Source organism: Diadema antillarum, unplaced genomic scaffold, assembly GCF_040938485.1.
Source record: "Diadema antillarum isolate AM-2024a unplaced genomic scaffold, OU_Dant_1.0 seq00002536_RagTag, whole genome shotgun sequence".
In the NCBI taxonomy this organism is placed as follows: domain Eukaryota; kingdom Metazoa; phylum Echinodermata; class Echinoidea; order Diadematoida; family Diadematidae; genus Diadema; species Diadema antillarum.
Genome location: NW_027273138.1, coordinates 10,369 through 33,969, shown reverse-complemented (window position 1 = coordinate 33,969; position 23,601 = coordinate 10,369). Strand labels below are relative to the sequence as shown.

The following is a 23,601-nucleotide window of genomic DNA, read 5'->3' as shown; positions in this document are numbered from 1 at the left end:
AGCAGTGAAAGTAACATGCTAACAGTTTGTTACATTTGATTTTGTTGCATATCAAGCAGTGTACCTGCAAAGTGGTTCCCAATTATTGCACGAGTGCTGCATTGGAATGTTGTCCTTAAAATGTGAAATGGTGTTGGTTGGATATTGCTCTTTGCTGGAGCCTTAGTCCAAACTTTACAAAAGCGTTGTACATGTAGGTTAAAACCCATCCAGGTATACATTTAACTTCAGCAAGAAATGTGATGCAGTATTTGGTAAAGTATAGGCATTATCATTGACATGAAACGGTGGAGTGAAATGTGATGTCACTCTGCACTGTACCTTAAGTAAAAATGTAATTTTTAGCTAAAACTCAAGCTCGGGAAATCCAATGGGAATGTAAGTTGGTATGTAGAATAGAAGTGTCTGGTTCATGGAGAAACAGTTAAAGGTTGATTCTCACTGTCATGAGATCAATGAAATTTGTCTAGATACATTGCTGTACAGGCAAAAGGCTATCATTTTGTTGGAGTGTAGTAATTGAAAGAAAAGGAAACCTAGGCATCCCAGTCAACTGTGTGTGGCCATGGAATTTCTTTTTGTCTGCATGTATTCTATTTCTGTTTTTCACAAGTGACACAATTACTTAATCATCTAAATCAACAAGTTACTGTACATGGTACATGACCTGCAAAAATGGCTTTAAACCTCTCTTATCAGTTCGCATATAACCACAATATGTACAATTGAAAAGATAATAAGTCAGAGGTCAGGGGAATAAGATTAAACAGTTTTTCTACGTTTCATGTCTGGCGTCAGTGTGAAGCACTAGGAGATGAGCTAGTACAACTGTAGGTTGTATGAACGTAGCACTAGGAGATGAGCTAGTAGGTTGTGTGAACGTAGCACTAGGAGATGAGCTAGTAGGTTGTATGAACGTAGCACTAGGAGATGAGCTAGTAGGTTGTATGAACGTAGCACTAGGAGATGAGCTAGTAGGTTGTATGAACGTGGCTGCGAAACTCTTTATCCTGCAGTGCCTCAGTCCTGAAGAGAAAGCCTTCTAAACACTACTGAAACAGAGGGCCCAATAATTCAGAAGCAATTAGCATTGAATATATGAGTACCATTTTATACACACCGATAGACCAACACTAAAGAACTTACATATACTCAGTGAATTCTAAAAGCATGATCAATTATTTCTGGGTTTTTCTCTGTGCAGAAATAAAGTCAAGCTGTAGATACAACTATAGCTAAACTCCTCAAAATAAGTTCTGCAATCAAATACCCGCATTATCTTCATTAAATATGACATCATAAGAAAGCCTGATTAATTATCTTTAAAATGACACCTCACTTGCTATGATTAGGTGTTCTTGGAATGTGCAAAACAGCTGATTGTGGGGACAGATCAATAGTGAAAAGTTGCAACAATTTTGCTATTGATAATGTTCAGTTTGGATGAAAAATGACCACTGGAATAAGCAATGCTGAAATGAGAGCACTTTCAAAATACTCCCATTTCCTGGACATTAAGATGACTGTTTGGTCAACCTTTACGTTTAATTTTAATCTGCAGATACTAACTGCAGGTTTTAATTCATGGATAAAGCCTGGAATCTAATGATAATCTCACAATGCATTCTTTTCAAGCACATTCCTTCCCTGAAACAACAAAGCAAATATGAATTATACTATTTGGCATAACACATTTGCTCTATTTTGCAACATTTCACATTTGACCTTTCCTCATACTCAGTCATGCTGTGCATTTCAGGAATGCATAATGTAAACAAGTGAGTTGTCATTGTAAAGAAAATTAATCAGGCTTTCTTATGATGTCACATTTGAATGGAATGATGTTGTTTTAAGAGAAATATGATACATCAAATTGGAATTGCAGGACTTTTTTGAGGGGTTTATAATCTCTCTTATCCCGGAGGTTCCCTTTGCTAAACCCTCAACCCATTTGCGTATACTATACCCTTAATGAACTGAGATGGTTTACGTAACACTGTTGCCATTTAGCCCTTAGACAAGTGTACAGGTAGAAAAAAAAAGGGGGAAAAATGTATAGATAGTATTATTTACATAAAGATTGAGTTAATGTCATGAAAGCTATATTTGCCAATTTTTATCATGTGGCCCTATATCTAATAGAAAAAAATGAAGTCATGATGTAAGATACAATACACAGCATTGTTTTATTCCCTCCAAATAGTGTTCATACTTGGAAGATCAGCAGCAAGCTTGTTCAGGGAACCCTGGAGTCAGAGTGGGCCAGCCTCCTACAACAGGTCCAAGTAAGACAGTAGAAGTGGGCCCTCTACAGGACAGTACAGTCTCAGTCCCTGCAGCCAACCAAGATATTGATAATGCAGGTAAAGTATTACATGAAGATCCTGCAGTGATAACTAGGTAAAGAGGAAATGGCAGAGTTGAAGATAGTACCGTTAGAAATTTAGCAAAATGGAGGTCAACAGTATGGGTGGAAATCAGATTTATACTAGGTAAACGTTAGTATACCACATAATGTCATGTGGCCATACATGTATTATATGTTAGCCATTCTTTTCAACACTTCCGTGTCTGAATCACTTGTGACTGAATGACATGCGTTTAGGCAGAAGTCAGCAAGCCTTAATTTCACCAAACAATACATTATGCCATTCTCTGACCCAACCTTATACAAGGTCTTTGTCAAGCCTGCGTAGCGGAAACACTCAGGGCATCACTTTCTGTCATCATTGGTGTCGTCAACAATTTGACGTAACCTCTATAACTTTACACAGCTATGACCACCAAACTCACACCCAAATATTAAACCTAAAGATGCTGGTTACAATTGTAAGTGTGAATGTAGGTGAAGTCCAGCAAAGTCAAAGGTCAAAAGGTTGATGAACTTTTCCTGATAAGCACTATACTCACAATATTATAGTGTACCCTCAATAACTTTCCACAGGTTTGAGCTATGACCACATTCACACTATTGGTACATCTCCTAAAGATATTGGTTATTCAAGTTCGAACATTTGATGAAGTCTGACAAGTTCAAAGGTCAAAATGTCAATTAACTTTCCCTGATAAGCGCCATTCATTGTTGTTTGCTCTTAATAGCAGAGCTCTCCATGGCTTTGAGTTATGACCAAACAACTCACACTAGATGTACCTGTACATCACCTAAAGATGCTGATCAAGTTTGAATATTGATGAAGTCTTTAATACAAGATCAAACGCCAAAGGTCAATGAAACAACTACAATGAAAGACACTAATCTCAAATTGCAATATGCAGGCAAGACATTGCTTGATGTTTACCTTGTTAGCTTTTTGGATACATTGTGGCATTCTTTTTCATCTGTCAAAATTCCACTTTGCAAACTGACTAATTGGAAGAAAAATGCATGTGATTTTTAGCAATAGTCCCATTTTCATCCAAATGATTTGGCAAAATGATCTATGTGGACTTATGCTGTTTTGCCAAATTATCTATGTACCAGTTTGCAACTTATGTGTCAAGGTAACACATCCCAGTCTTGCCCTATTAAAGCATTGTGATATGTTGAGCCATGTGATCCAGCAAAATCAATTGTCACAACGTCTGGCATAAGAGGGCAGACCATTTAAAACCTGACTTTTAAAAAAAGATTTGGAAGTTGAAGCAGGATAGAATATATTTGTGTAGGGTTCACCCACTAAAGTCAGTAGTCTGACCAATCGCTTCTCAACCTGTAGGAGGCAAAATCAGCAAGAAAAAATGTTTAGTTTTAGAAGCTTGTTGACCTCTGCACTCATCTTTGTAGGACACTCTTTGACCTGCCAGCTCCAATGTATTGTAGGGTATCGGGCCAAAGGAATCAAAATGACACCCAGCAGTACAGTGTCCGTAAAGCAAAAAGTTATGTGCTTCTTTTGTTGTTGTAATTAACCAGTTGGAGTGCCTTTATTCATGTATAGATTGGAGCAGTTGTAGTATAGTGGTAACAGTTTATAGTATAAATGGTAACAGCTTATAATATAAATGGTATCAGATTATAGTATAGATGGTAACAGTGTATAGTATAAATGGTAACAGTGTATAGTTTAAATGGTAACAGTTTATAGTATGAATGGTAACAGCAAACTTTCATGCACACAAAAAGACATTATCTCCAGGATATTGTCCTGAAAGGTTACAATTGTACTGGTAGCAAAAAAGCAGTCCATTTATGAAGTACAAGACTGTGATTGTGCTTATTTTCAGTAGCGATAGAAGACCCAGACTGTGACAGAGGGGACCATGTTCGGACAGGTGAGTGTTTTCAAAGAAAAAAACAGAAAACAAATTTTGACATCCTGATGTTGGCCTTGTACATCCTGAAATGCAACCATGTTTTGGAAAAAGGGTCTATCTCTGCTTTACTATAATATCTAAAAAGCAGAGGAAATTGGCCCTGAAGCTTTGGTATTTTCCTTGACTGTAGCAGTCATAAAACTATTGCTTAGCAGTCATGTTTCTTCTAGAAAGTTCTGTATACTCCTTATCTTATTATCCAAAATGTTTCTTGACTCAAATTTTTGGCATTTATTTTTGTATTTTCGATTTATTTGATAATGACATTAATTTGACAGATGGTTGATACATACAGTTGTAAATATGGCCACATGCCCAGTTTTCAAGCACTCTGCCTGTGAATTGATTAATTTCACAGATTTGTATATCTTGAGATACGTCCTGTGTAGTTTTTAAGCACCCTCCTGTGTATTAATTAATTTGGCACAAGGGTGCATCTGGAGAAATGCTTTCCTGCCAATTATTTTGAACACCTTTATCTGAGCAAATTTTGGGATGTATACAGATATTCCTTTATTCAAAATCAGGAGGGGAAAAAAAGCCAGATAGATAGACATAATTATCTAGAAAGCAAAAGCTTCATAAATAATTGTTATTTACTAGCAAGCTGAAATTTTCTGTCTTGAAAACTATCAAATTGAAATATATCTCTATATATTTTTCACACTAAGGCCCTTTAACCAAAGAAATAAAATACACAAAAATAAAGCCCACAAAAAAAGAAAGAAAAAAAAAAGCTGGATTGTCTTGTGCTTCATTTTTGTCCTGTAGTTATCATGACATGGTAGATTGCTCAAGATCTGAGATCTTTAAATTGCCTAGTAGCATTTTTTGTCTGTACACAGTTTGATGAGATTACCTAGACAGTCAGTCCGCAGCGCGAGCGAAAACGCACGTATTTATTCAAGTCGTATGCACGGCTGAGCGGTGCTTGCATACGTAATGAGCAGATACATGGTCATGAATAAATCCGTGTAGAACGAGTATTTCTCGTCAGTTTTCGACACTTTTAGTATCGACTGAAAGAGAAAACATAAGCAAATATGCTCATGATCAAAATAAACGGAAAGAAGAATATAGAATATCAAAATCCCTCTCGAAATTCGGTATTGTATTCAAAAATATTCCTTCACGTTTGACACCAAAAAACTAACCTGAAATCTTTCATGCCCCTCTAAAATATGGTAAAGACTATGTCCGCTAAAGTATATAGTATCACAATAAGGGCACGTTTTCCCATCTTCATTTCAATACGGGTCAGGAACTAGCAAAATTCAGGGACATGTCTAGCGTCGAGTTTAAAAAGATTATCCTCGCATTCGCACCGGAATTCCGGGTCTGTGATTGGTCGAAATCTGTCGCAAGACGCGGCGTGTCGCATTGCGTAGTATCCATTGGCTGCTGACTCAATGCTGTGAGTTTTAAATGTTAGGTTCCAGATTGTGATTGAATTTTCGCTCTCTATACAAAGCTTGAACTTTACACAGGAACCAATGATGTGTATGTGAGTGTGCACTTACAATGACCCTGAACAGTGGACCTGGCTGCCACCTGTCCCGAGCTCTGCTGCAAGGCACATGAATGCTTAATCAATTATTCATGTGGATTGCCCCGAGCACTGCTAGTCTGAATTCTTGACACAGGGTGAAATGCATGCACATGAAAGAAGTAAGCACATGTTTCCATGTGCTTGCACACACCAAATTTCAGAATGAACAAAGACTAGCTTCGATAGTGGAATTCCTCATGAAACAGTCCAATCCTGGCCATTGTCCACGACCATTGTCTGGGTATCAACAACACATTCCACGCGTGTTCATTCACTACCCCACTTCCAGTAAGAAAACATAATTTGCCTTGTTTTCAACAGGAAAATTCACAACCTTAAAAATGGTGCCCCTCTTCGTTTTTTAATTGATCATACTCGCTCAAGTTTCACGATTGTGAAATCGAAGAAATTACGGAGATCTATTTTCAATACCAGTCAGGAACTAGCAAAACATCAAACTATGATCTAAAAGCTTCTTGAACATTGGCAAAATAATCGTTTACTTTGATGCTAAAATGGACTACTATATTGACATCAAAAATAGGGAAATTAGGTATCAAATTAATGAGCATAATCAGCTCTATAACTTAACTAACCATCCTGGGTCAAACAATGCACTGCGAAAGCTATGAAAGCTGTTGTTGCGACCTCTGCAAAAACTCTCGCAAAGTATCGCGAAATCTCGTCAGTCTCAAGGGCACAAACTGCGTAAACGTGATTCTGAATAAAATTGTCGTTCGTGCCTCATTATCGCACACGCTGCGGACTGACTGTAGAATGATTTCTTGCCTGGCTTCTCTGGTTTGTCTCATTTTCACAGAGTTTAATGTTGTTCCTCTTTGTTCAGTTTATAGTTTCGAAGCTTGAAATTCAGTGAAAAATTATTGTTGGAGTTTCCAAAGACCCATTGTATTGGTCTCAACTTGATTTTCTGTGTTTTCTATTTGATATTTGAAAAGTATGATTAGAAAAAAAAAATGACTGGAATTGCAAATGCAGTCATGAGGAGTTGCACTATTTTGACTTGAGCCATGAATTGACCTTTAAATTGCTAATTAGTATGCCAAATCTCAGGTTAATCCCTTCAAAGGTAGATTTTAAATCCCAAGTTTGATCCACACTACTAAAATAAAAGGTGACTCACTGAACCTGAAAGATCAAGGTCCTTTTCCTCACAGTAGTATTGACATACATGTCTGTTTGATTTTCAGTCATTTTTAATGGGGTTGGGGATGCTCAATTTGATGAGATATACACACAGGCGATATAGCAAAGTCCTTGGTATGGACAGTTTTCTTTCGTTATAGCGAAATTTCATTATAGCCAAATGGTATAGTATGTAAAGAGGTACACTTAGATGATAATTGTTGGACCTGTATGTTTACTTTGTTGTAATGAGAATTTTGCTAAACCTTGTTTTATGATATGAGTACACTGTATATCATTTAACCCTAAAAAGACTGGGCTATTTTGGTAGCTCGAAAGACTGGGGGGGGGGGGGGGGGGCCTAAAGGGCCCCCCCTTAAGATCTCGGCCGTGGATCGCGCGATCGCCGCGGAAATTTGCACAATGGTAGTGTGCGATGTAATCTACAAGATCGTATATTTAAATTTTCCAAAATAGTCTTCTTTTATTTTATTTTGATTAATTATGCTAATTTATGCGAGAAATCAGACTTTTTTATCTAAATCAGTAAATAAAGCTCCAAAAGTGCTCATTTTTGGTCTAGATATTCTTTGTAGCATTCTTAGCAAATGTACTTGAAAAAAAATTCGGTATCAAAATTAATTTCTTATATATTTTATTGTTTTATGAATTTCTTATGTATTTCTTTGTTTTTTCGACCTTTTGTTTTTGTTGTTTTTTTCAGCAAAATTTGTGGCAGACCCTTTTTGAAGCATAATACTACTAAAACAAATTGATTTTAGCTGTTGAGAGTAAAAATAAGCATATTTATATGAACCATGTGATAAAACTCAATTTGTATTGACTTTGTACACAAAATCACATTTTTGAGCCATTTTCGGTCTCACGTGCATGTACAAAAAGTTATGTAACTTCAGAACCGTACCCCCGGGCGTCACAAATTTGGTGTCTTTTTAGGGTTAAAGCTGAGCATCTCCTTTTTTGGAGTTTGTTCTCAACAAGTAATCTGGTATGGCAGCTTTTAGTTAATGTTGTGATGCGATGTCGCAAATCTTGGTCTGTTGTGAGCACTGGAGGAGTCCCATGCCAACATAGTCCCACATACTGTATATCAGTGTATGCACGATTTTTCACAAGCAATTTCTGTGGAACAAGAAATTTTTGTGTGCATGAAACTTTCACAAATTTTGCAAGGAGCCAAGATTTGCAAAAGTAAAATGCATGTGAAAGTTTTCTTCTACACATTGCATTGCATGCCAAATTTGCAAAAGTTCCATGCTGCAGAAAAGGCCGTCGGCTCGAATTCGCAAAGGTTTCATGTAGCAAGTGTCCCTGATATTGCAGTATTTATCAGTGGAGACACCTGGGGGGTGTTTTATCAACGTTTGTCAGCGCTGACAACTTGAATCACCATAGTAACAGTCAGTGACCAGAGCATCTCATCCAATCAAAACCAAGGATTTTGCTGAAATTGTCAGCGCGTACAAACGTTGATGAAACACCCCCAGGATATCCATGTTAAAATCCTGACATGCAGTTAATTACTGTAAAACAAGATATTTTTGCAGTATGAAATTTTTCCGAATTGGAGCCTACGGCCTTTTTCACGGCATGAATACTGTAAAACGAGGAATGTTCACGTGCATTTTAATTTCCCGAATTTCGCGAGCGCCAAGTTTCGCAAAATTAAAATGCCCGTGAAAGTTCTTGTGTCCGCTATATGCATTGAACGCCAGAGGCAATTTGCGAAAATTTCATGCCACGAAAAAGGCCATCGGCTCCAATTTGCGAAAATATACTGCCGCGAATATAACATGTTTTACAGTACTCCTGGCTGGAGAGCAGCAATGTGGACAAAGCTCCTTACTGAAGGGCAAACATGTCAGCTTTGTGGGCCTTGAACCCTCGAACCCAAACCATGCTCGTGTGATTCATAGACAAATGCTGTTGTCCACTCGGGCACAACACCTCTCAGTTCATAATTACATGTGCAGGAGAACCTGAGCAGTCAATGACATTTACAAATGTATCTGTCATGATATATCTGTGCTGTGAAATGCCATACATGTATCTGTGAAACAGTTATATGGTTGTCATAGTCTGTAGAGAGTCAAACAGCAGTACTGATGCATTTGATTTAAATATATCTTGTAGCAGTGCTGGTTTCCTAGATTGTCACTATATTTGGGTATGACCTCATTGCTTTCCCCACCAGTCTCAGGTCTTGGAGCAGGATCTGCTGCTGCCATTGCCTTTGCAGCTTTCACTATGGGAGTCCTTCTGACGGCTTGTCTCTGGTTCATTCACACTCATACAGGTAGGTTGATGTATGGTACACATGGAATGCTTTGTAAACAACAGTATAGATTTTCAGCCGTCGATGTTACAATCGCCATGAAAATTGGCACATGTATTACCTGTGGTGTAATCTACCAAGCTACACAAAAAGAAATAGAAATGTTCATTATATTGATTAATTATGCTAATATATGCATAAAATCATACATTTTGCTCTAAATCAGAAAGTAAAGCTTCTAGAATCCTAATTTTTGGTTCTAACATTCTTTGTAGCATTCCTAATAATATACTCGAAAACAAATTCTGGTATAAAAATTATTTTTTTTGTATTTTATTGTTTTATGAATTCTTATGTATTTCTTTGTTTTTCGACCTTTTGTTGTATCATTTTTTTCACAAAATTTATGACAATCTATTTCAAGCATAATTATGCTGAAATTAATTGATTTCAGCCAATGAAAGTGAAAATATTCATGTCTTTATGAATAAGGTGAGAAAACTCCATTTACATAGACTTTATACACAAAATCACGTTTTTTGAGCCATTTTCGGTCTGACAAGAATGTATAAAAGGTCTTGCAGCGTCATAGGGGTATACACGATTTTCACAAAAATAATGTCAAAACATGTGCAAGACTTGAAAGTAAAAAGTCAGCGAACGGCGCAGTCAAATAATTTCGCGCGGCGGAATAGTTGTGAAGAATGTCAAGGGGGGGTTGATTCAAACCCCCCCCCCCACGACCTTTTTAGTGTTAATTAATTTCCTAATTTTTGGTCTTAGACAATCAGTTTTCTTACAAATAGATATTAAACAACTTCACATATTTCACAATTAAGGGATCACTAGACAAGCATATTGGCACAAAATAAAATAAAAAATACATACAAATTAGTATATTTGCATAATTGACTAGCTGTAATTAAGAAATCATGGTAATTTTTGTAAAATTAACTATGCATTCTAGTAGGGAATGTCATAAACTAGGTGCATGCCGAAAACCTCCAAAATAACCCATTCTTTTTTACTTAGGGTTAAGATTTGTATATCTGAGTCTACCTTTCCAAGTTAACCCTAACTAGGCGGGGGGGGGGCCTCCTCCTCGACGTTCCGCGCGATGTATCGCTAACGCGAAAAGCTATTGCCGCGACGTTTCATGACTTTTTTCTTTTGAGTTTCCCGCATCTTTTGACACCAAATTTGCGATGCCCGGGCGCGCGGTTCCAAAGTTTCACATAAATGTACGTGCATGTCAGACCAAAAATTGCTCAAAAACGTGAATTTGTGTACAATTTCAATGCAAACTGTGCTTACAGGCAAATTTCATAAAAGCATGATTATTTGGGGGTTTTATTGATTAAAATCAATTAATAGCATATTTTCTTGTTCGGAACAATGTTGCGGACAAGTTTCATCGAAAAAACAATGAAAAACATAAAGTCGAAAAAACAAAGAAATACATAAGAAATTCAAAAAAAACAATAAAATACTTAAGAAATTTTTTCTGATGCCGCAATTTTTTTGTCTTATATTTGCTCAGGACACTCAAAAGAATATTTACACAAAAAATGTGTAAAAAGGTCGACGGCCGAGATCTGGAGGGGGGCCTGGGAGGCCCCCCCCCCCCCCCCCCCCCCCCCCCCCGGCTCTATGATCTACCTAAATAGCCCGGCCTAGTTTAATAGGTTAATGTATGGAGTGTCTTGTTTTTCCTTTATATGTCAATATTATGTGCGTAAAACCCAGATAAAAGTATGAATATCTTGAGAGTTTTGCAGATTACCTTTTCCACTTACACATCTAGTTTGTGGAAGTCTGCACAGGGGAATTTCATATTCTAGTCGTACTCTTGAAAAAGTCTATTCATAGCATTAGTTTGATGAAACATGGCAATTTTACCAAGCTTGAATGATATCTTTAATCAAGCTTTGACATCATGAGCAACATTTTTACCCCTAAACTTGAGTACCTTTTTTTAATTGTTTTTTTTTTTCACCAAATGCTTTGCTTATCACACATCAGCATAATATCCAAACGCCAGTAGAGGAATACAAAATCTTGAAGGCCAGTCTTGCTTCCTAAAGAGGTGACTAGTGACCCATTAAAGTTTGTCATGTTTTCACAAACAGTGGTATTGACTGCAACCACATTCGTGAAGTTTGGTGCCATCACTTCACAACTCTTGCATTAATTTATGCACAAAATTTGAACATCATGAATTCAGTCAATAATCTAACTAGTTCCAATCCCTTTCCCAAATGAGTTACACTTTTTAGGATTTCATTTTTTTAGCTCACCTGAGCTGAAGGCTCAAGTGAGCTATTGCGATCGCTCTTCTTCCGGTGTCCGTTGTGCGTTGTGTGTTGTGCGTCTTGTCTAATCTTTTTACATTTTCATCTTCTTCTTGAGAACCCAATGACCGACTTTCACCAAACTTGGCAGGTAGCATCCCTAGGGGGATTGGATTTCAATTTGTTCAAATGGGCACCATGGCCCACCTGGGGGGCCCAGGGGGGCCCCAACCCCCTAAGATTAATGAATCTTTAAAAATCTTCTTCTCTAGAACCAGAAGTGATAGGGCTCTAATACTATGAGTTAGTACATTGATGACTGTAGTTTCAAGTTTGTTCATGGGGGAATCAGGGGTGCCCCCCTTGGGACCCAGGGGAGGGGGGTGGGGAGGGGTCGTAATGGGGCCTAAATTGTACATTTTCATCTTCACTTTGAGATCCCCATGATTTTCACCAAACTTGGTAGCTAGCATCCTGAAGGGGATAGGATCTCAATTTGTTCAAATACATTGTAGGCACCATAGCCCACCTGGGGGCCCCCAAGAGGGCCCAAACCCCCTAAAATTAAGGAATCTTTAAAAATCTTCTCTACAACCAGAAGTGATAGGGCTAAGATAATACTATGAGTTAGTACATGAGTTTGTTCATGGAATTGGCGGAATCAGGGGTGCCCCCCCCCCCCCCTTGGGACCCAGGAGAGGGGATGGGATGGGTCCTAATGGGCCTGAATTGTACATGTTCATCTTCTTTTTGAAAACCTCCTGGTGAATTTTGACCAAACTTAGCAGGGTATCATCTCTAGGGGGATAGAATCTCAATTCCTTCAAATGGGCACCATGTCCCTGTTGGGGGCCCCTAGGGGGCCCACCACTCCCCCCACATTAAGGAATATTTAAAATCTTCTACTCTAGAACCAGAAATGATAAAGCAAAGTTAATACCATGAGTTTGTACATTGATGAGTTTAGTTCCAAGTTTGTTCATTGCAGATCCAGGGCTGCCTATATGCAGACCTAAGTTTCCAATGTTCTCAGGTAAGAGTGTGCGAGAATGCATGGAAGATGAAATTGCGATACTCGGGTGAGAGCGTGATCCCCGGGTCTCTTGTTTTTTCATATTTCAGTGTTTGCAATTCATAAAGACTTTGGTAATCTAAATGTTGGAACAGTACTATATAATGACAGTATGTCTTTCATGTTAGCACTGTATGATAAAATTTTTCAACATTTCTCATTGAACTCAGGACCAAAAAGTGAGATTCCAGGCTCCCCACGCACATTGAGCACTCCTAGTTCCCCCATGGTCAATGGACATATTCCCAATGGTCACCTGCCCAATGGAGTAGCTATGATGCCTCGCAGACCACCTGACCCTGCAGCCAATGGTTTACACATGCATCTTGCAAATGGCATGAATCCTAACCAAATACCAGCCAGAGGACTCATGAATGCACCCATTGGAGAATCTGTCTGAGAAGAAGTTCTTTTCTAGTCCTTTTATCACTAGCGCAAACTGTGCACAGGTTATACAATGTAATTGTCTTTGTGCCGCAAAGTAGGAAGGATTTATGTCCTTCCAAAGCCATTCTGCAGTCAATTTTTGATTGATTTAGTGGCTTTAATTTAATATACAAATCCATCCGTGGCATTTGTGTTTTATCATTATTATTTGTAAGTCTAACTTCATTATTGCCATCTTGAGATTCTTTCTCCACATTTTTATTAAGTCCATGGCTCTTAATTGTGTAGATTTGGCGAAGAAGAGATGAGCAGTGTTGGCCACAACCAGTGTTTAAGTGAATTCAAAGGATGAGAGAAAGTCATGGACATTGGTGTAATGGAGGCCCTCACACTGTCAGCCTTGACCAATCTTGTTAGGATGACATTGATGGAAAGGACGCCCTCACACTGTGAGCCTTGACAAGTTCTTTGAGGATGACAATGATGGAGAGGACGCCCTCACACTGTTGGCCTTTACTAATCTTCTTAGGATGACATTCATGGAGAGAACGCCCTTACATTGTCAGCCTCGACTAATTTTATAATGACGTTGATGGAGAATATCTTAGGATGATAATGACATTGTAATGAGCCACACTTTGTTTCAGCATTCAAAAATGAATGAGACTCTACACAGCAGGAGCATCAAACACCTTGTACTGCATAGAAGTAGCTGTGACATAGAAAGACTGGTGACATAGTAGTAGCTGTGACATAGAAAGACTGGTGACATCTTAGGTGTGAATGGGATTGTGTATGGTTGTGGAAAACAGTTTCCAGCAATACCACATTGATATGAACAAAGGTTGCAAACATCCCACATCAAGGCTTCACCACTCTCCTGGTGTTTGTACTTAAAGCAGATTTGAATTAAAATGTGACTACTGGACTAATGGACTGTTACGCTACAGGCTCACTGGCACAAGAGCTGCTCAACGCAAGGAAATATGTTGGCTGTTTGACAGAAACTTTACACTCAATTGTACTACGCATTCTAACTCTAACAATATATACTGAAAGATGCACAATTAAGGAAGTGCTTTGATAGGTAGCTGAATACTGTAAAAGTGGTTTCTTTCGCGATGGTTTTATTTTCGCGCTTTGAGGTTGAACCGCGAATTTAACATCACGCGAAAATGTTTTGAACTCGTCGGTTGTTACAATGCTATCATTACCGACCACAAATTTGAACACACGCGAAAAAGTCGGCACCGATGGAAACCGCGAAAGTTTCTGTACGCGAAAGAAACCACTTTTACAGTACATGAGTGGTACTGTTCATGTTCTATCTTGTGTGTTATCACTATGATGAATTGTGTGAAGTGTTTGTAAATAGCCCGTTAACTTCATTTCTTATCATGACATTTTTTGTGTTTGTATATATGTCTCTCTGTCTATGTAAGTATGAAACAGTAACTATTTATCCATGCAGGTATTTATTCTGATTGTGTGAATTAATGTACTTCTCTGGGAGATTACCCCATCTGTACAATTTCTTTGACTTCTTTTTTTAAATAACTGATTCAAAAGCGAATTTGATGGGAGTATTTGGTACTTTTGGGTACCAACTAAAAATTAAACATTTTGGTGAATTCTCACTATCATTATTATTATTATCATTATTATCATTGTTGTTCTTATTTTGTAGTGCCGCAACCTCTATTTCCCCAAATGGGTGAAAATAATTCTTACCCCTTATGTAGAATTTTTTTTCATATTAATGATATAAATACAAAAAAAAAATGACTCCTGATACAGAGAGAGAGAAAAAAAATCCTTTCATTTGATTTGTTTAGATATTTATTTATTTATTTTTTAAACCAAACAAGGTAACGCTAATGCCCTGCAGCTGCTGTCATGGCGGAATATCTATGTTGTGCATGCATGTGTAGCTTAGGACCAGTACTACTGCACTGCTGCATTACCAGTCCACAAATAAAAATCAGTTATCATGGGCCGAGTTTGTGGATTATTTTGATTTCTTTCTTAATTGTACAAAATCATAAAAATGCTTTGAAAAGAATTGTAAAAGATAATTATCATCATTGTAATTACTGTTGACATGTAAATCATAACAGGGATGAATTGGCATTGGGATTGTTATTGCCGATTGCCAACATTTGGCCACCATTATGGCATTGTGTTACTGTGCACTGAGGAACACAAGCTGATGCTCTTCATTGCTCTAACCAGGAGTACGATACAACTGGAGTTATTGTGTGTCATATTTGTGCATTCTTTCATTCAGTATACAGAATTAAATCCCAAATTCAATTTGTAATTAATGCTTTCAGCACTATATATCTGCAGAATTGGAACATGCAAAGATGACTTATTTTTGTTATCAACAACAAACTTTCCATCATTTTATTGCCATATGCCTCTCTTTGATTGAGAGGTAAAGCAAACTGATCATACTCATTACAGATGGTGACAAACCTACTCCTAATAGAATACAGCAATCCTGAGCTCAAATTAGTAGTCATTGTAACAAAGTGGTGTTCTCTTTGTCTATTGGAATAATTATACAAAATTATATAGAATTTCCTCTAAATAACGCAAATGTGAAGAACCTTTTAATTAATGTAGCACACCTGTATTATTAAGAATAAGTTTGCAGCATGATATGTTCTAAGACCCTAGCATTGATTAATTATGATTCCTAAACTGAAAAACATGTGTGTATAACATATTACACAGTGCTTAATCATGAAAACAGTCATCAAAACTAAAAGACTCCAATCTGTAGTATACATAGTCTATAACACAGACACATAGTACACACAACTACTGGATGACATTTGAAATTTTCATGAACGTCAGAGACGCAATGCTTTATACACTGTACTTGTGTGCTTAGTAGGTGAATGGAGATGTCATTCATGCTCTCTTCTTGAAAAGTAGGAAAAGATGTGATGTGGATTTTACTGTGTCTTGCAGATGTCCTGAGTTCATCTTGTGTTCTCATATACTGTTAAAAATGAAATTTTTGTGCATTTTGTGCAAGCAGGAACTAATGCAAAAATAAAAACACAAATATTTTTTCTTGTTAATATGTCCCAGTAGTTGATGTCTCGATCCTGCAGAATTAAAAACATTGCTTATTGATATGTCACTGTAGTCAATGTCTCGATTCCATAAAATTGAAAACATGCAAAAATATCCACTTTAGTAGTAAACAACTGGCTCTGGTTTACAAACTGCATGTGTGTTAGAAATGAGCATATAAAATATATACATATATTCTGAAGTTGAGCCTATTTTTCATGATTTCCTGTAACAAGGTTGCAGACAATTCATATGTAGTCAAGGTTTTGGACATGGAGCACTAATTCTTCAAAATCATGTAAATTTCAGTTTTCTCAAGTGTGTGCATGTTAGGGGTTTTCCCTTTTTTGTCTCCAAGGTTAAATTATAAATCTTGTGGATTGTTATACTGTTTCACATCATTACAGCAGTAAGAGATACAGTACAGCTGAAGGTATTCTTATGGCTTGATGTACAGATCCATTCTTGAGAGTTGCAGAAATTGCATCATGATGATAACAACAGGATGATACAATATGGCACCAATATGAGAGAGACACCTCATAGTGTAGGTACTTTTTGTGTTTCATTGTCCTGGTAACTTTCACAATGCAATACTGCATGGGGAAAGTATTTAGCCCCATTGATATTTACTTTCGTTTTCTTATAAGGACTGCCTTCCCTTTAACAACAAGAGTCACAATAGTTAAGGAAGTTTCTTGAAACCTTTGAAAATTATCACCCTCCAGCTAATTGTTCAAGATTTTACTGATGGAAATGATAGTGCTGCAATTTTGAGGAGGCTGATGTTTGCTTGTCAGAATTGTGACATAGTGTCTAGTTTTATCTGACATGATAGATTTTTCTCAGTTCTGATAGTCTTTTCATCCAGCATCATGTATAAGGAATCACAATATCAAATTTGACCTCGGTAACTTTCTGTAATCTTATTAGTGGTCGTCAGTGTCATCAAGTCAATGTATGTACAACAATGTGAAATATGCTTTAAACATGTGTTCTTCCCATCTGCCCAGTCTTGCTATGCACAGTTGTAAAGGGATTCATAATTACCTTTGAATAGATATTGCAACTGAAGCATTTGTTTCATGCAGAAATGAAGCAGAAGTGTAAATAGGTGTGCATATACGTTGTGCATGTAGTAATGAGATGAACCAATTCTTTCTCGTAGGAGAATTTTAATTCAGTCTGCAGTACTTGTTTGATAAGAATTGAATTTGGCAGCCATTCCAGTATTACCATTTGGTTAAGTGTAGTATGCATGAAATCACACTTTCTTCTTTGATCCACAGTCAGGAATATTATGTCTTGGTGACGGAATTGTGTCTGAATGAAACTCCCACCTGGAGAGTAACATTACCCATGTTGGTTCTCTCCCTGAAATTACAGTAAAGAAGGAAAAAGTAATACTTCATAGCTGCACCAGTTGACAGCCTTTTGATTTGATATTTTGGCATGTGGTAAGCCATCAAAAGTGACACTCCCCCACCCCAGTGTTTAGGATGTAGAGTTTGCCACTGAATGTCAGGGAGTGCTCTAGTGAGAGTCTCAGCCCAAGATTTGTTGTAAGACGTTTTTCAGTGGTTTTCCTGAGGTTTGGCACACTGATGAAGTTTGCTACCATGTATCAAAAAGATGAACTCCAGTAATCGTGCACCAGTCTTGGGATCAGAAAATAAGCAGATGCTGTAACTCTTTGGTGAGATGTTTGTTCAGTGACATTAATTTTCAAGTGAATACCACCTCTCTCTTCCAGACTGACTATTTGCAGAACTCCTCGGCCAACACTTCTTAACAAATTGTATAGAATAATTTCCATCGATGTACAATTTACCTGGCCCTATTGCAAAGAGGCAATTACTGATTACATTATGTAATCTTTCAGATTTACTCCAATATCAGGAATGTCTAATGCCAGAAAATCAATGTGTTCACTGAAGCAGTAGACAATACATCATGCACAAACTCTCCCTATTTGGTTCTACAAGCCATAGGCTTTTCTTTATGCATGTGCTTGTATGTATGTCAGTTTTTTTTGTGTTTTTTTTACTTTTACAGTTGACATAATAGACCAGTGGGTAAATCTTGTGCCATGTTGTCTCTTCAGGGTGATGGATGCATATCATAACTAGGGTGGAATTAAAGTTAGTTCTCTTTTTTTTATTTAAAAAAAAAAAATTCTTGCATATTTTCATGGAATGGGATATAAGACTATTCGAGAATCGTTCAAATAGAAGTTAATGTAAATGTGCGTGCGCCACAATTGACGCACGCCCGTAGGGCACGAGCACAGCATGGGCTCTGGGTATAAAAGGGAGGGGGGCAAGTGAGCAGGGCAGATTGTTTGGGGGAGAAGCTGGGGGACAGGAGATTTGAAGAAGGCGTGGCTAGGCGCAGTTTATGGAAGTAGCCAAATGTGGTCCGGCGTATAAAATTGTGAATGCCAATTGTTGAAGTAAGTCAGTTTCACCTTTCAATAAAGGCTTCGGTCATTTTGTAATTTTAAAGGAAATTGTGAGATCAGCTGTCATGTTGAGAGAGTGAGTTACTGTACCGGGCCTATTTGGAGGAGTGGTTGTGAGCGAGAGTGAACCCGTTACAATAGGTAATGCTAGAATTAAGTGTTTCTGCATTTTCTCAGTCAAATGTAATATGAGGCTGCTAGTAAAACTGTCAACAAAAGTTTTGAATTTGAATTTAACCAATGGCAGGATTTTGACAGACACATTGAGGCTGTCGGTTGAGAATAATGTGTGATTTTAATTCTTCAGTATACATTGTATTTCTCAAAAATGTTAGTATTTTGTGTCAGGCTGTAAAATTCAGTTTTATTGAGAAGTCACTATGTGAAGAAGAAGTATTCTCAATGTTGTTCAGATGAAGATTTAGTGTATTAGTAGGTATGTGTGTATGCGTGTGTGTACGGGTGTGTGTTTGATGTCGCAGCATGTGCTTCTTTACGTTTCATCTGGAATGTGCTATGGCTGTTGTATATACTTGTGAATTGAAGAAATTACACCATGAGTATAACATGAATTTGTGAAATAAAGGTAATAAGAAAACTACTATTCATCACTTGCTACCCAATGCAGCTGTGTTTCTCTGGTCTTTTTGGTACAGTTTAATGCCATAAAGCACAGATATCATGTACTACTTTTTTTTTTTTTTTTTAAAGATTGAAGTGGCAAGCTTTAGTCTCGAATCAGCAAAATCTTTGAACTGCATTGTGCAAATTGCAAAATACAAATCTCAGAGCTCTCCTTGTCACTTTGTCATGATATTATGTAAATCAACTGCCTGTAATACTGTAGAGTAACAAGAGGAACTGCCACTCTGTGATGCTTGATTCTTGTATTTTTAAAACAAGCTTTTGACTTATGTTTTAACAAGTGACTGTTTGATCATTTTAACAGATAACTCTGTCAGAGTTTGTTTTGGGAAGCTGATTGTATGGGTTTCTGTTGATGTATAAGCTTTTATCTTGCTTGGATTTGTCTTGCATGTTAGTTACTATTAGGTGTCATATTTTTGGAATAAAATCATACTGCCTGGAATGTGCAAAAAGTGTTTGCTGTGCTGTTTACAACATTTGTGGGAAACATGAAAATTGCCGTGAAAATAATTTATAAAATATCTCCTAGTGTGATCATCATGGTCGTGAAAGTGCAATAGTGATGTGTTATTATACCCCCACAAATAGGCCCTACGGTGTATAGAGTGCATGTGTGTAGCACTCTGTGCTTGGGTTGCTGGGTGATAGGGCAGTTGTTCACTGGTCTGCTGCAAAATCTTGTGGATAAAACCTCTCATTTTTTAAGCCATTGACCAAAAATTTGGCATGAATGACCACTTATTGGACATGCAAGACACCTTTTCCTTCAGTATCGAGTTTAACACTAGCATGGAAACAGCACATTTTCACAAGAATTACACAAAATTTATTTTGAGATACTTAGTTTTAAAGCAATGCAGTTGGACTTTAGCCCATGTTATCAATCAGTGTGTAGGACCAAGGAGGTTGAGAGTTGGAGTTCCAACTGGCTGTAATTATTCAAACAGTTGTCAGATTTCTATTGATGTACAAAAGAATTTCACAGGTGCGTTTGTGCCTTTGATGATTGATGTTCGAATTTGCCGTCTTTGCTGAGCAATCTGAAGATTCATTTTGGACGTTAACATAATATTGGCCATATTTTGCTTATTTATTTATCAAATGAAATGAATTTCACTTAATGATAAAGCATGTAAAACAAAAGTCAATCCCGTCCAGAAATTTGTGCAAAAGTGTAAATCAGTGCTGTATCATGTGAAAATGTTTAAAACTGTACCATCCTGGAAAGCCAGTTTTATCACTTTTCCGCTTGATTCCGACAAATAAAACTAACATGGAATAATCTTCAAATATAATTCTTTATTGATAGATATATCAGATTAGTGCCCAGGTATGCCCAGTCGAGTAATTTTCATCTTTATTTCAGCATTTTTTGTGCAATTTCTGTTCGCACATCCTTGTGTCTCTGCCACCTACCTTTTATAAGAAGGGATAGCGAAAAGTAATTACATCACAAAGACATATCTTCCATAGAAAGTGGCTGGTGATTATGCAATGAGACACAAGTCAATTGTCTTCCTGTCTGCGTGGCAGATCCTGTTTGGCGCATGCTTCAAATATGTTTGAGCGGCGGCATCGAACATCTAGCAAAGGAAATAAGACAGTTGTGACTCCATTCTCTTGAACCTCCTTGGTAGGACCTACCCTCAGCTTGGTAGTTGTGCAAGATATCTTTTTCGTGAATATTAACAAATCTGTTGCCGTGCAGCAGTAGTTTTTGCACAAATCATAAAAAAAGTGGATTGATCTAATTACCTCAGTTTCTTGAAGCCTTTGACTTAAAATTTGGTACATGTGACCACTGTAATATGCAGGTATGCAAACTTCATCTTCCTTCATTGTCAAACAATGTGTTGCCATAGTAGCATGTTTTGAATGAAAATCGTTCAAGAATATTGTGAAATAATCTATATCCTTTAGTTTTTCTTCCTCCGCCACAAGGCGTCACCGCCACCGGGTTGTCATTCCGTCAATCAATTTTGTAGACAGTGTTAAAACTTGGCGTATGTATAGAGTAGACAAAGTCGTTCTTATCATCTTTTTGGTGCACATACTTAAGGTCAAAGGTCAAAGTCAAATTCTCCAAATTTCACTTCTACCCCATAGGGTTAGGGTTAAGGTTAGGGTTAGGGAAAATGTCAAGAATGGATCTTTTGAGTTAAGGTCTCATATTTGGTGTATGGACAGTAGACCTCAAAGTAAGTAGATCCCTAAAATATATCAAGGTACAAGAAGGGTTAGGGTTTAGGGTTAGGGAAAATATCAAGAATGACTCCTTTGAGTAAAGGTCCCATATTCACTGTATGGTTAGACCTCAAAGTAAGTCGATCCCTTAAATATAAAAGAAGGTACAAGAGAGGTTAGGGGGTTAGGTTTAGGGTTAGGGTTTGGGTTAAGGTTAGGGTTAGGTTTAAGAGTTAGGGGTAGGATTAGGGTTAGGTTAGGGTTAGGGTTTGGTTGGGGTTAAGGTTAGGGTTAGGGTTAGGATTAGGGTTAGGTTAGGGTTAGGGATTGGTTGGGGTTAGGGTTAGGATTAGGATTAGGATTAGGGTTAGGATAAGGGTTAGGGTTAAGGGTTAGGTTAGGGTTTGGGTTGGGTTATGGTTACGGTTAGGGTTAGGGTTGGGTTTGGGTTATGGTTCAGAATAGGATTAGGGTTAGGGTTAGGGTTACGGGTTAGGGGTTAGGGTTAGGGTTAGGGTTAGGGGTTAGGGGTTAGGGTTAGGGTTAGGGTTAGGGGGTAGGGTTAGGGTTAGGGTTAGGGTTAGGGGTTAGGGCTAGGGTTAGGGTTAGGGGTTAAGGTTAGGGTTAGGGTTAGGGTTAGGGTTTAGGGGTTAGGATTAGGGTTAGGGTTAGGGTTAGGGTTAGGGTTAGGGTTAGGTTAGGGTTAGGGTTAGGGTTAGGGTTAGGGTTAGGGGTTAGGGTTAGGGTTAGGGTTAGGGTTAGGGTTTAGGGTTAGGGTTAGGGTTAGGGTTTAGGGTTTAGGGTTAGGGTTAGGGTTAGGGTTAGGGTTAGGGTTAGGGTTTAGGGTTTAGGGTTAGGGTTAGGGTTAGGGTTAGGGGTTAGGGGTTAGGGGTTAGGGTTAGGGTTAGGGTTAGGGTTAGGGTTGGGTTAGGGTTAGGGTTAGGGTTAGGGTTAGGGTTAGAGTTACGGGTATTCCGCAGTATATGAAGTATTTAGTTAAGAGTTTAAATTAATAGTGTAGATAGGTCTTATCGAGACTAAGATAATTCCAAATTTTCAGATCTTAACTCCCAGTAGTTTTTGCTCCAGCCGTTTTTAAAGTTACCATTTGTTTTGTACATAAAAAATATCAAATGCGTCTGGAAGAAAAACTAATTATAGTTAAGGATTCATACTTTAGTGAAATGTTAAGTCCGGTCGAAGGTCCAACATATAGAAGTTTGAAAGCGTAAGTGTAATTAGTCTTCGCTCCAGGCGACTTTGAATTTTTTGATATATACTATATGTACAATATTTGAAAGGGCCTGGAAGGAAGACTAAACTTATTTAAGCACTCATACTTGAGAAAAAACTTAAGTTCCGTACAAAGTCCAAAATATATAAGTTTCAAAGTCTAACCTGAAGTAGTCTTTACTCCAGCCGTTTTTTAAGTTACCGTATGTTTGTACATAGAAATACTTGAAAGGGTCTGGAAGGAGAACTAATGGTATTGAAGGACTCATACTTGACAAATATATTAAGACTGGTGGGAGGTCAAAGATATTGGAATTTCAAATTTTAACTCCAATTAGTCTTCTCTCCAGGCGTCTTTGAAAATTTTCCTTTGTACTATATATATAATATTTGAAAGCGCCTGGAGGGAAGACTAAACTAAGTTAAGCACTCATACTTGAGAAAAAAACTTAAGTTGGGAACAAAGTCCAAAATATGTAAGTTTCAAAGTCTTACTTGAAGTAGTCTTTGCTCCAGCCGTCTTTCAAGTTACCATACGTTTGTACATAGAAATATTTGAAAGCGTCTGGAAAGAGAACTAATTGTATTGAAGAATTCATACTTAATGAAAATGTTAAGTCCGGTGTCAGGTCCAACATATTGGACTTTGAATTTGTAACTCCAATTAGTCTTCGCTCCAGGCGTCTTTAAATTTTATGTACATTGCCTATGGAGAAGTCGAAAAATATTCTAAGTCGAAAAACCCTTAGACTTTGTACATGAAATTTGAAGGCGGCTGGAAGAAAGACTAATCGTTGTTAAGCATTCATATTCAAGGGAACTTTTAAGCAATGAATAAAGTATTTTATATGTGAATTTCAAAGTTTAATTCCAATTAGTATTGCTTCCAGACGTCTTTAAAGTTTCTTTCCATACCTCCCATCTGCTATTCAA

The 23,601-nt window shown here is 37.6% G+C and overlaps 1 protein-coding gene across 2 annotated transcripts in view; it reads left to right on the top strand.

Moving 5' to 3' along the window:
* Positions 1-13,732, top strand: part of LOC139714930 (transforming growth factor beta receptor type 3-like) — a 52,315-nt gene extending 38,583 nt beyond the window's left edge. The window contains exons 10-13 of one of the 2 annotated variants that reach the window (XM_071626580.1): positions 2,204-2,363; positions 4,228-4,272; positions 9,225-9,326; positions 12,839-13,732. In XM_071626580.1, the coding sequence (XP_071482681.1) occupies positions 2,204-2,363; positions 4,228-4,272; positions 9,225-9,326; positions 12,839-13,068 (537 nt within the window). In that variant the 3' untranslated portion in view covers positions 13,069-13,732. Of the gene's footprint in view, positions 1-2,203; positions 2,364-4,224; positions 4,273-9,224; positions 9,327-12,838 lie in introns of both variants that reach the window. The other variant, XM_071626579.1, reaches the window with a different exon arrangement.
* Positions 13,733-23,601: the final 9,869 nt, after the last annotated feature.